Genomic DNA, 14,182 nt, shown 5'->3' on the forward strand with positions numbered 1-14,182 from the left:
CAGGCGGGGCGTGTCGAGGCGTGTTTCAGGCGATTCAGCCGCGCGAGCACGGTTTTCCGATTTAGCGGCTTAATTAAATAATTGGGTGGACGCCTCTCATGTGCTCGTACATCGTAACCGCAGCCCGGCTAGCCTTGAGCCACGGAATTAGTTTGATAAGGCGTACAGGTGAGAGGGAGCACGTGGACGCGAGTTCGTCGACGCGGCTCGATTCCATTGCCGGGCTCGGCCGCGTGCCCGCTTACCTTACTATTCCCCGCTTTTCCGCTTACTATTCGACGCTTACTATGCCGTAGCTATTACCCGACTCCCGAGCGTGGAATTGTTGCACGTGTACACCCTATCGTGAGAACATTAGAAGTATCAACACGAGTTTATTAGTGTCTGCCCGTCGCCGTCTCGAAATAGACCCGGACCATTGGACCCTGTCTCTCGTGTAACGCTCTCGCGCATCATCTCTGCTCCTCTCTCCTCGTCTCTTTCTCTTCAACTCTCTCTTTCTCTCTCTCTATCTTCGGAGGGCGTAGTCATCACAGAACTGTTACACGCTCCGGAACCGTTAGACTAACATTCCATCTACGAATTCACTACGAAATTAACTGCGAACGTACACAGCGCTCCAACACGAAAAACTACGTGAAAAACTGAACCGAGATAAACTTGTTCTCCGGAATTCCAACTCCGTAGGTCGCTTCTTACCCGCGTCCACCATCTCCGAAAGCTCGAGAAGTTCGGCGTCGTTCTCGACGTAGGAAAACACGGAAAAAGTATCGAAACGCAAAGAACGCTTCCGGAAGACAGGGCTCAGACCCTTCAGTCTTTATCAAAGGACAGGGAAACGTCGGAAGCAGACGCAACCCGCCTCGGCAAAATCTGGCAGCCCCGGAAAAATCGATGTCGGCTGTTTTACCCAGCCGGATGGATTATTGGTTTTTTCCTCCGAAGGAAAGTATCTCGAGACGGTGCAGCCTGTTGAAAGAGCGTCCTCCGATACTTTCTCTCCTTCTCCGGCGAAGAACGCCGCGCTGAATGGACCCTGGGTGCGTTCAACCCTCTCCTGCGTTTCCCAGCTACCCTGTCTCTCCCTCTGTTTCTTCATATTCCGTCCTGGTTTTTAGAATTTCAGCGTTAGGACAGAATCGGATTAAATTCACGGACGATTTTTATAGCTGTATAATTGGCAATGCGTAGGATCGCAGCTCTAATCAGTGAAACAGCTATTCAGTTTAATCGCCACAAATTAAGTACGTAAATGGCAATTTGGATGTTGCCGGTCAAAAATGACTCCGGCACAGCACTGGGAGGGTTAAAATAAATTTGATACAAATCGCAATTTTTGTTTACGGTAGTCACGGTAATTGTCAGAGCTGTCGGCGAGCTTCTCGGAGCTGGAGAGAGATTGATTTAGTAGACGAGGTATCGCACAGACGATGTAGACGATGACCACTTGCTCGGGGCTGCTCTCGTCGGTTTTGAAAGCCACAAGGACCTAACGAGACCGGACCACTCGACCGAAACAAAGCAAGTGTGCTCGACTTCTCGCTGGTGACGCCTCCCGGGTCCTCTAAACTGCATCTTGGATCTCGATGAACGGTGTACCGGGTTCCGCGAGCCCTTTCACGGGTTCCATCAACGAGGCTAAAGCAAACCGGGAAGCCTCGAGCTCCAAACCCGAACACCTCCGACGTCGAAACGCTTTTTTTTCTCTCCACGGTTTTACCCTGTTCGCCTCGGTCGAGGGTGGCTTCAATTAAGTTAGAGTGCCACCGGGGTCCTCGCCGGCTGCTTGCTCCGCGCACACATTCTTCTTGGGCAGCTTCTATTATTATTGCATCGTCCTTATTGTGCTGGGAGCATTACGAGATCCGATGCACAGGCCTCCACAAAGAAATGGAAACACTGCTCAGCCGGCTATTGTAGTCCTGGGATCGGTACCGGATACATTGCAGACGTACTGCGCTTCTACCTGCCCGAGAGAATACGCCAAAATGTCGAAACTACGGAAATAAATGCGTTGCGGATTTTGTGGATCTGTGCGAAAGCGAAATAATCGATTAGTTTGAGAAGTAAAATTATGTTCTTTCGGTCCAACACTTGTGTCGTGTAAAGCTGTGAGGGAAGAAGTGTGTGAACAACGATTTCGATTTTTCCGGTATCTTCTGGCGGGGCATTCTAATTAACATTAGCTCGTCGCCGCGCTCCTTTTCTTCGCGGCCTTCGAACACCTTGGATCTCGAGCAAGATGTACCTAACGAAGTCAGAACAAAGCAAGTGTCCTTGCATTCGCGGCTCCGCTTACTTCGTTTGCCCGTAATTGAGACCGTAATTAAGACAATCCACGTCTGCATCTCTTTTTCTCTCTTCCATGTTCACGCTTTTTTATCGCGCCTCTCTCTTCGCTGTTTTCTCTTCTTTTTTCCCCGTTTTGAACGCCGTTAATCCAACTTGCCCGAGTCGCTCAGTCGTTGAAAGGAATCCGGAAACGTTCAAACTTCCCCTTTGTATTTCCCCAGGTCGTTTCGCAGCTCCGGGGAACTTCTTTTTTCTTCCTCCGGTTCCGCGTTATCCGCGTTTTACGACGCGTTTTTCGAAACAGCCTCGTAAAGCCGTGTCTTGCAGCCCCGGCTACGACCAAGTGGAAAACTATGTTTCCTGTGATACGTCCTGTGCATTAACGCTTCATCGCGTCCCATGGTCGCGATGGGGTTCACTGTTCCGCGAGGAAATTAGTTTCGTGTTCTTGCAAGCTCGAGGAACAGCGTCGTTTTCAAAGCTGCGTATTAGATTGCTGCGGAAGCGATGGGAACGTCGAATTTTTCGGTGAAAACAATGCTAAAATTGCTAAAACTTTTTTCTAAAATGTTCCGAGTTGAAGCTTTTCCCAGTTGAATCAGATTCTGGGCTCGGCAATAAAAATGTTCGATTCTGGAAAAATCCGCTGGCCTGTAACGTTATCAATGTTAAATTGACTTATATATTGCAGTACGAGAAATTACGAGTGAAAGCAAAGGTTAAAGGTTGAGGTAGCTAGGTGGCTCGAGCGGGGGGCGAGCAAAGATCGCGAAATTAACGTTTCTCTCTTCCCGGGAGGAGTTTGGTTTCTGGTACGTAATTGTCAGCATAGTCCAGGGAATTGGCTGGAATATTGGCAGTGTAACGATTAGTCTGCGGAAAGAGGGGACGAAAGGAGCGAAGTCCCCGAAGAAGTTTCGTTGTCGTAGCAGCGTGTCGGGTCGGGTCGGCTCGGCTTCAGGGATCGGGAAATTAATCATCGCCTCGAGAGTCGGCCGATCGTGTTTAAACGATCGAGAGGTCGTCTTGTCGAGCAGGTCCCGTGGGATAGGGATAGTCTCTCGGTCCCCGGGAATCCTCGGCGACGTGAAAGTTTGATAAGGCGGGTCGCATGAAAAATGGAACGGGAACAAGAGACGCGAAAAGCACAACGCAGCTCGCTTGGGGCTTGTGCGCTCTCTCTCTCTCTCTTTTTACCTCTCTTTTCCCCTGTTTCTCCGGCGTTCTCGATGTCTTTCTTCCTCGTATTTCAGTCGGGCCTAACAAGCCAGCTGTGCGTGACCCGTCTGCGTGCGTAATTCCACCGAGAGACAAAGAGGAACGCCGCGGAACCGGGAAACAGAGAAAGAAAGCTGGCCGGCGGATCGATAGGGACAGCTTGCTGTGTGACGTTGCCGAAGAAACCACACACGTATTGCACATATTAGTCGCTACCCGGACACGGACCGAGGCCTGTAAGAACGTGGATCTTCCCAGCGGAACGATCGTTCAATTTTATCGTAGCCTGCAACCCTCCCGAATGAACATCTTCGGGCTCGTTACAGGAAACACCCGGCTTTCCTGCCACCGAAGAGAAGAAGGCCAGACAAATTACCTTGGCACGACGATAGACAACCGTTCTCGCGATACTTTAGACCCTTCGCCCCTCGAAAGCCACTGGGAACACGGCGCACACCCTCCTAACGCAGATTTCATCGTTATTTAACCCTTCTGTCGGGCTCGCTTAATTACCGCCGTTCGGAAAACTGTGTCCCGGTTTTGCGACAAAATTTATAACAAAATATGTAGACCAAAAAAACATCGTTGAACTCGATTGAACCTGAATTCGACTGGGTATTGTAGCCCAGGGGGTTAAAAAACTATGCACACAATTCTGCCGATTGATTTTCCCGCGTTGAATAACCACTTTCTCTCCTTTCGCAACGAGCTGCCCGTCGCGGTTCTCGATTACATAATGATCGGTCGTCACTGTGCTACTGTGTCCAGGTTCTCGCAAGCCTTCCCACTGAAAATATTCTCTCTTTCATCGAAGCGTAAACCGCGGCTAAATAAAGAAAGACAGAAGCGTGTCTCGGATCATTTCGGCGTTGTTTTCGTTTGGGATGGGCTCGCAATCGGATCTGACGTTCCTGGTCGATGACGTTCGTCGATCTTTGGATCCAGGTGGCCGGTGGCACTGTTGGCAGCTTGTGCTGTCGATTACGCGGCCGCGTGCCGCTGTGTTTTCCGTCGGAGCCGGTTGCGCAAGACGGGCCCGCGTCCGAATCGGGCCAATCGGACGTTTTTGTCTTCGGATCGGTTTGTTTCGGTCGAATAGGGGCGTGGCCTTCTTAGTTCGGGGCCACAGTTTTCTTTCGCCGAGCCCTTTTGGACGCGATCCAGGGTACCTTGACTCGTAAACACGAGCCGCGACGACTAATTAGTTGCGTTCGCGGGTCGCCCTCGCCCTCGCCCTCGCCCTCGTCGGCGTCGTCGTCGCAGTTGTCGCAGTCGTGGTTGTTAATCGTGTTCCCGTGGCTACGGGCTTCCGTGACCTTGATGCTGCCCGCAAACACCGCGAGGAAGCTTTTTACAGCGGCCGCGAGCCTCGCGTCCCCTTCACGCCGTGCCACAGTGGTCTGGAGACCCTGTTTTCGTGACCAAAATTCAATTTTTCAACTTTAATACATCGAAAAATTTGTTCTCCTATAAAGTAACAACCCTTCAAAGCTCCCAAATCCAAAATATTCGATAATTCTGCGATGAGATAAAGCGTTCTAAAGACAAAGTCAGAAAATTCAAAGTAAAATAAAACGTAAATATGTTTCTTCTATCGATCGTATTTGCTGATAATAAATTTTTTAATGTTTTCGGCGCAATGGTTGTTTGACAATTAGCAAAGTTGCTTTATAGTTCGTATTAAACGATCGAACTGTTGCGCCGAAAACATTTAAAAATTTATTAAAATAAAACGTTTTAGGTTTCAATCATCGAATATCAGAAAATAGATTTTAATGATGGTTTTATTATATATGTTAGTAAGCGCATTTCAAATATTTAATCATTGTTTAGTCCATACACGAATAGCGTAAATTAATAGCATTTCAAACTTTGAAAAGAATTATACAGAAACGCTTAAGACCGCTAAGCATCGGACTTGTTTTATATATGAAAGCTTGAACATTTACTAAGAAGATCATGTCAATTTTAACTGCAATCTCCCGCAATCTTAAACTATAAACTGATTTTAATGAATGATATTGTAAAAAATGAAGGTCACCTCAATGTTTTAAATATTAGCATATATTTTTTACTTCGTAATATTCTAACTGGTATCAAGACGAATCCTACGACCTATAATAATATAACATTAAACCTTGAAATAACGCTACACAATAGTTTTGGCCACAAAAAGCGAGCTACCGGACCACTGTGCGTGCGCCGAACTGAAACACGGTTTTCCCGGTCAAAATGTGAATTTTTTGGAGATTCATGTTTTGGAAAAATATAAGATCCCGTTACACAGCATGAAACAACAGGTTTGGATTGATGTTTTGTATGTATTAATAGGCGTACTTTCGTTGTTTAATTAGTTCCTAAGCATCGTTTAATCCGTGTACAAGTAAACTTAAAAAACAAATAGGTGTTCAGTTCCCTTTCTCTGTATACACACACCTAATCGCCATCGTAACCTAATGGGGCGACTTGAAATTACGCGGTTTTTATACCTGAACGCGCGGTTCTCTTTGTGCCAAGATCTTTTTATGTTTCGAGTGGGGCTCGGATCGTGTAGGTCAGGTATCCGATATCTTGATATTTTTTCTTTTCGGTGTAGGCGGAGGTGTGAACCGCTTCAGTGTTTTGAGGCTGGTAGAATATTTTCTTGTCAGTATTGCGTGGAACGTCGAGGAAGAAAGTGTGTGTGCTTGTCGTAGTGGTGTGCTTTCTGTGTTGAGTGAACTGTGTCGGTGTTAGAAACGTAATTTGACTGTGTTTTGACGCTGTACTTCGTCAACCGATTGTCCTATTTGTTTGAAACTTTCTAAGCATATTTAGTATACCTCTCTGCATCGTCCTTTACGTATATAGAACTAAGTCGATGATTTAAAACAAATCTTAGCCATACGACTTGAGAAAACCCTGTTAGCCGTACAAAATGATTTTCTCTTGCCTGAACTCCTGCATTTTCAAACCTACGTGACAAAAAATTATACCTATCCTGAAAACACAACAGCCCCTGTACAAAATATCTGAAAATTCCCCTAGGTTCTCACCGAGTTTGCCAAGTTTGGAATTTTTTCTTTAAAAAGAGCTGCGAGCGCTGGGAGCTTCAGATTTCTTTCGGTAAGGTCGTCGCCTCGATTCGTTCAAGTTTGATCGGAGAATGTCCCCGCGGCGGAGTTTCGTTGGAACTGTGTCGTTTGTCGGGACGAGGGTCAAGAGTTGCGACACGCGTCGCGATAACGCCGATGATCGAGCGGCCGCCGCGGATCCTCAGATCAACGGAGCGGCGCAATCGCGTTACCCCACTTAGCAATTTTACGCGGCTTCTGCAACAATCTTCGGTTTACAGTTGTATTACCGTGAACGTCGGTCGGGATAAATATTTGGATCGAATCCAGATGCGTTTTATAGGGAAGAAGTCGCGGGAGGAGGAGGAGAGGGAGGAGCGAGCGAACGCGGGCGCTCGGTTTTATGTCGTTCGGGATCTTTTTCATCGCCTCGCGCCAGTCTATCGTTCGTCGGTTTAACGTTCGACGTTTAACGTTTTCTGGTCTAATAGTCGTTCGACAAACGACGGTTCCGAGTATTTATCGGCCCCGGATATTTCTGTTCCGCGGCTGTTTTACGCGACCGACAAGAGCGCCTTTTCTTTTCCGCACGTTCCGAGATATTATTCTTTTATTCCCTTTGAACGCGCGTCCAGAGACCAAAGCGCGCAAGCGATCGTCGAGTTTCCGGTAAACTCGATACTCGACTCGAGTTCGGGGAATAATTTTGCTAACTGGGCTCCGAACTTTCTGTTCCAGGCACCAAGTTCTTGTGCAGCGAGGTGATAGCGCTAATCAGGAGCGAAGTGGACGACGTCTGCTTGCAAATCATAAACTTCGAGGACCTGAGCTCGCAGCCACCCCCGCAGCCAGCGATCCCGCCCCCAACTCAGACCAACAACAGGCTCGTCACACGCTGTAAGCAGCAATTTTGATCGCGTTTCTCTGTTTTCCTCGATCGCGTCGCGCCGATTGCTAATTGTTAGTTGCACACGCTGTCTCGTCTCGTCTCGTCTCGACTGCGAATGCAGCGAGAGCGCAGTCGACGGCCGGAACCCTAGAACATTAGGGGAAAGATACCGTCGCTAGCTCTCTCGCCTCTCTGTTTGTCCTATTTATTCTCGCAGACATATTCTGCATTCTCTGTGCTTTTTTCCTCTCTTCTCTCTGCACGCTTCGCTTTCGTTGTGCAACGTCGAGGACACTAGGTCACGTAGTTAAGTGTTAACGCTGGGGTGTGTCTGTAGGAGCGTGCTTGAAACACACTGCGACCTTCCTTGCCAGTGCTACTGATGCACGAAAGGTGCTTGTCAAAATTACCACCGGAACGCTTTTTGTTCGGCAGAATGGAACTCGCTGAATCCTTCGCGCCGCCTCGCTAATGAAATGTCCACGAATAAATCCGCGGTAGCAACTCTCTTTCTCTCTCTCTTTCTCTCAACACTGCGAGTTAATCTCTCAATCATTCTCATCCTATTTGCCGTTCTACTCTCCCGAATTTCTGATCCGCACCCTTCGAATCCGATTAAACCGCAAATTTCACCTTCTACGTCAAATGTTTTATAACGTGGTCAACGTTTTGTTGGACGATAATGTTAACTTTTAATTACTCGCATATTTACAATTTCGAAACATCAAATTCATCGTTTTATTAAAATGGACTGCGAGTAACCGAGGGTTAATCCTCGGACGACGGTGCACGGATCAATTTCAACCGAGCCCTTCGAATATCAAATTGCAATTCTAGAGAAGATCGCGAATATAACTGTTAGCAGAACCGGGAAGAAAAATGAAGAAGTGCCGAGCTCCGGAACGGGCCAGGGAAAATTTCGTGTCTCTCGGGGGCGAGAAATTTGTCTGCTAATGGAGAAGTGTGTCTTCTGTAGTGTCATGAAGTTAAGACTCGCGGTCATTGTCACGAGGACGGGAATTAGAGTCGCTTCATTTTGTGCTTCGAGGTGCGTGTTCCTCCTTTTTCCGTCACTGCTCCGCCGAGGATTGCTCTTATTTAGATTAGACAAGGCATGCAAATGTCAGGGGAGGAACACCGGCAGTGTATTTTTTTTTTCGTCGCGGAAAGTATGCTTCGAGTGCAATCTCGGTAAAACGAGTCGAAACTAATTAAAATAATTAGCCATCTAACGACGGGATTTAAGCGGACCGCGACACTCTCGCCGGGACGCAATATTCAGGAAGCAATGAATATTTTCCGGCCGCTCGGAGCCAGAACTAATAAACCCCTTCTCGCTCCCCGGCAGATTTCAATTACCGACGAATCTCGATATCGTTAACGGCGCACATCTTTTTCGTTTACAGCCGGCTTCCTCGCATTCCACCGATCGAAACAATTACCGTTCAACGCTGCATTTCACGCGCAAACTGCACGCCGCACCGGACAATCACGATCTTTACTCCCGCACTCCTTTATCTTCACTTTTTGCTTCGTCTATCGTTCAAAGCTTTGTACTTTGCTTGGAGAAAAACAAAGAGAGCCTCGATCCAGGCTCCGACTTCGATGCAAACTTCGTTAGTGGCTCGAGACGTAAATAACTTTTTAAATACTCTTTGATCTCTTGCTGTGCGATCAACTTTTACGCGATTCTTCAGTCTCAGAGAACTCGTTCAATTTTCAATTTTTCAGGTAATTTCAACCCGCTTTCATAGATTCATTAAACGTACTATTTAATTTTCTACCAAGTTTTACTATAAAAATTAAAGACATTTGAAGCCTCGATGGGCCCAAAATGTTCGACCGGAGCGACGGAAGGGCGAAAGTTATCGCGTCTCGAGCCAACGAAGTTCGGCGTCGGTTTTGATTTCCCGTCTGACCAAAACCGTGCGAATCCCCTTCGCCATAGAGCGATGATGTTCGGGCCGAGAAGACGGGGAACGCTGAACACTTGACGCTCGACACGATATCCTGGCCAAGACGTTTCGTGCCTCGCTCGCATATAGTTTCCTGCGGCTTTTAAGCCGGAGGATCATTATTTTCTGCTGCACCGATCGGTATAAGACAGCGTCGCCGGCAACTGGGCCATGTAACATACACGTATCCTATCTCGCGCCCTTCCTCGTTGTTTCTCGCCCTTTTCCCCGCGCCTCTCATTGTGACGAAGATTATTAGAATCGGAGATCGGGGTCAGATTTGTCCGCATAATGAGCCGTGCAACGATATCCTGCGCCATTCTCGAATTACTCTTTTGCACGTCCTTCCGCGTGTCACGTTCCGCGCGGACAAGCTTCGATCGCGCTCCCTTCCGAGTTCCGAGCGTGTCACTGCCAGGGAAAGTCTACACCCGGCATGTATCGGGCTGTTCTGTTGTACAGGCTGTCTCAGCGATCGAGCTTCACTCTTCTCTTCTTCTATCCTGTCCATCTTCTTCAATTCTAGTCTCTCTATCACTCTCTCTCTCTCGTTTCCATTTTATCGTGAAGAAATGTCTCGATGACAACCCGAGATACGCGGCTATATTCTCTACATACGTATTAGCTAGAGTCACACGTAAAACTGTTCTATTCGTTGCTGTCTACGTGTACATGCTCGAGCAAACCTCGAAAATCGCACATTACCTACATAGAACAAAACGCTATCGCTCGCACATTCGAGACTCCACGTTTGTACTTGGTCGGTATTGTCCACGTTTCACGCAAACAGTCTACTTACACCTAAGTTGTTGTTTGTTGTACTCTGTTCCTTGTTCTGTATATGTATGTACCAGTTACCCAGTTAAACAGCCCAGTATAGAAATTCAGTCTAATCGTCTGTCTATTGCGACACGTAGTTAAGGGAGGTGGACCCGTTTCTCGATACTGCAAAGATGGGCTTTTTCAGTAGTCAAAAGTGCTGGATGAAAGATCCATCAAGATCTTAGCTAGATTGATCTTTTATCAAGCGTTTTTGACTATAAACACACCCTTGCAATCCTGTAAACGAGAATCTACCACAGGCATGTCAAACTCTTTTATCAACGAGGGCCTCATTAAGTATTATAAATTAACACATTTTTTTTTGTTAACATTGCTCTTACACACACAAAATAACATACGTACACAAGTTGTTTTTTTTTCAAGTTTACTTTATTTGAATAAAATTATTTTATTTTTGTTTCGGAGAATCTTGGCAATGTTTGTCAGTAATCAAATTTTCAAAATTTGGTTGAATTTGTTGAACTATAATTAATTTTGAAATTAATTGTACACGCTGGTCTGTTCATCTTGACCTTTCTGCGGGTTTATCATTTTTTAACGTTGAAAATAGTGGTTCGCAGTTCGCAGTTCAAAATTTTTGGTCGGGCCGCAGACTACTTGTCGACGGGCCGCGTGTTTGACATGCCTGGGTCTACCCCATCAAGAATCGCGTAGATGATTGTCGATATTAGCCCCCTACAATCGAATTTCTCATAGAATTATAGAACAATGGCCAACATAGTAACATAGTGTGTTCACGAGAGTTGCTGTCGTGTTTACAACGTTTGTTGAATCGTCCTGTACGATTCTCGCAAAACACGAAATGTTTACCGTGCTCGGTACCCAGTTTCGCGGGTGAATCGATTCGAACGTTTTCGATGGCGGAACTTTTGACGACCAGGTCACGCGTGCGCCGACTACCGATAAATTTGCGCTTTTGATGAGCCATGTTGGCACTGGATCAAATAAAAATACTGAAATCGGAAAAATAACATTTACCGAGCTGGGGATTAAATCAATTTGACGCATACACGCGTGCGTACGCCGCTCCGGTCGTTTTAATAGATGAATGGACGTGTCCGACGATCCATTTGTCGGACGTGTTTACGCGGCCGTGTCACTGCATGGATTAAATATTCGTTCGTTACACAGACACGCAGAGGCCAGTGGAAATACCACTCGGCCAATGCGTCTGGCCATTGCTTACCGATTCTACTTACTGTAATCAACGCCGCCGCGCCGACGATTACTTGTCGCGTGTCTCGCCGTCCGAAACGCAATCAAATATCCACCATCGATTGCTAGATTCCAACTTTCCGTAGGAAAAATGAGCTTCCGTCCGACGTCGATCTTCGATAATCAACTGACCTCGGATTTTATGCATAACACTATTCTTATTATTATTTTCAACCTATCGGACATATCAGGAAAGAAAACAAATGTTTCACGTTTATTTTTATTTTGCATAAAGATCCGCGGCCCGATAATCAATTCACGAAAGCTGCAACTGCTCTTCCGAACGAGACAAATTGCAACAACGCTCCCATGCGAGGTCTACGTTTATCGAGGAGCTATGTTTAAACATTACGAAAATCATCATTCGCGAATACCAGTTCGAGTACTATAAAGTACAGTAAAATTGTTTACAATGTCTACATCGATTCTAGCATGTGTGTTTAACCAGTTCGAAAAGTGCGTCTATCCAGCACGGATCTTTGGCAATTTATTGTTAAACGCCTGGAGTGATCGTACACCATGTAAAAAATTTTACTGCGCTTCATGCAGTTGCGCGTCTCGAAACTACCGTTCCTTTTACAAAGCTGAGGTAACTCTTTTAATGGACAAAGTACAACAAACTTCCCGGCGATGTCTACATCGATTTAAGAACGAATCGCGCTGAGTATTTTTATAAGTCACGCTCCTGAGAAGCAACGCTCGCTGGAACATGGCGCGCAGATTTTTTCCCTCTGGTGGCAGGACCTTATGAGAAAAGTTGGTTCGTATCGAGAGGCTCCTTTGAACCCCGGGCGGCCGTAATTGATCCAGTGGCGGCTGCTCCCTCGATTTTCTTTGGCTTCCGTAAAGCTCGCTGCTTAAATTCTCGAATGACTGACGCTGGAGTCCCTGGCTTTTCGGCGGAAGCTTCGAGCGTCGTTCGAAACGCAGTTCGACTCGCAGTTCCTGGGAAATCCGTGTCGCCGATCGAAGCCTCGTTCGTTCCGTTCGAATGGCTTTTGCGATCGTTTCGCTGTCGTTCACCGTTCACGTGTGTGTCGAAGACACGCGTGCATACGCACACCCTCGCACCGAGGAAGAGCCGCGGGCTCGCGTTTTATATCTGGAGTGTTCGCGAAACTATTTATAGAATGACGCCGCAGAACAGTCGGTGGACGTGTGTGGCGCGCCTAACAGTTAACCCTGACCTGGTAATAAATGTTATACCCCCGTATAGGAAGCTATAGACACCCCCGCCTGCCATGCCGGCTGATAATCCACCCTCAGCCCCTGCGGGCGAATCAGCTGATGGCTACGACGTCGGCGAACCAAATTGATTATTAAAATCAACGACGAGCTGTCGCCGAACGATACCGTCTGCACGCGCACTCCCCCCCGGAAATTTTCACCGTTTCATCAATCCCCGTTCCCATAGAATTCTACAAAGTCAAAGTTACGTTCACTCAAAGACGTACGAACTCGAAAATTCTGATTATTCGCTATTCACTTTTCAGTCGAACGAAACCGAAATTCGTTTGACAACTGGAAAATTCCGATTTAGCATGGTTCGTTAAACATTTGCGTTTCAATGATTACTCCTTCAACCCTCCCGAATTAATTTCGCTAACCAAATTTAGTATACTAGACAAACTGTATAATTCACGGTTAATTAACTTCTATCACGCCACGAATATTATAAGTTGTTTGCTAGCCAAACAGTTTTCGTGTGTCTCGACCTGCCGTAAATAATACGGGAATAATTGTGAAAAAGTTCTGACAACGTTGTCGAGCGGCAACGAATAATATCGCGGGTGAAATGTTGGAGGTACGACGATCTAATATAAGCCTCCGGTTACGAATACTTTCTTCGGAAAATTGATGTTTCCAGTCGAACGTATCGAACAAACCGAATCTCGTTATACTCTTCTGCGCCGCAGAAAGGTTAAAAGAGTAATATCCGGCCATTGAATAAACCATATCGTCACTGAGAGACTTCCACAGCGGCTGTTCCCTCTCCGAATGGAATTTCCGATTAAATTTTCAATGCGTCGCTCAAACAGAACGGTTCTATCTTCGTCAAGTCGGGTCCCAGAATCAGCAGCGCCGTATTTTTGCGCTCGAAGTTCAACGACTCGGCACTGCCGCTAAATCAAAGAACTTTGCCACGATCATAGAAGCTAGAGGTCTTGTGCCAGGAATCGGCGATCGATCGACAGCTCGAAAACGAGGAAACCAACGAATTGATCTTTCTCGCTTCGCAAAAATAGAGAAACGCTACAATAGACAAGCAAACGGAATGGTAGAGCCTTTTTCACTATCGCATGCGTCGACGGAATGAACGCCACAAATTTTTTGCATATTTGAAAATTGGGGCGCCAGAGATTTCGGGCATTCGAAAATCGTTAGGAAATTTTGAATATCTAAAAATTGTGGCGTTGGAAATTCCGAAATATTTGAAAGTTGAGCGCAAGAAATTCATCTTTGCCGGGAAACGAGAATCCCGAGAAATCCGGAGATCAGCTTAGGATAACTGGCAGATTCGTTAGTTCTCTCGTGGATGTGCGCGCAAGGGTGGTCGCAGAGAGAGAGAGCAACAGTTTTCCGGGTTGTAGATCAGTTCTCGTGTTCCCGGTGTCCTCGGCGCGATCCCGTCTCTGGCCCCGGAAGTTTGTTTAATCCGGCGACTAACTTGACTCGCGTGTAACTCGCTCGACCAGTCCCCTGCTCACCGAGAAAAA

At 46.8% G+C, this 14,182-nt stretch overlaps 1 protein-coding gene across 15 annotated transcripts in view; it reads left to right on the forward strand.

The window, feature by feature from the left end:
• The window catches only part of Sei (potassium voltage-gated channel seizure), a 137,526-nt gene that overhangs the window by 33,368 nt on the left and 89,976 nt on the right, over positions 1 to 14,182 (forward strand). For 14 of the 15 annotated variants that reach the window (XM_076437258.1, XM_076437256.1, XM_076437264.1 and 11 more), the window contains one exon: positions 7,302 to 7,460. The exons of the other annotated variant lie outside the window; for it this stretch is intronic. In XM_076437258.1, coding sequence (XP_076293373.1) covers positions 7,302 to 7,460 — 159 coding nt within the window. The remainder of the gene's footprint in view (positions 1 to 7,301; positions 7,461 to 14,182) is intronic. 15 annotated transcript variants of the gene reach the window in all.

The sequence above is a fragment of the Lasioglossum baleicum genome, chromosome 13 (genome assembly GCF_051020765.1).
Source record: "Lasioglossum baleicum chromosome 13, iyLasBale1, whole genome shotgun sequence".
Lineage (NCBI taxonomy): Eukaryota > Metazoa > Arthropoda > Insecta > Hymenoptera > Halictidae > Lasioglossum > Lasioglossum baleicum.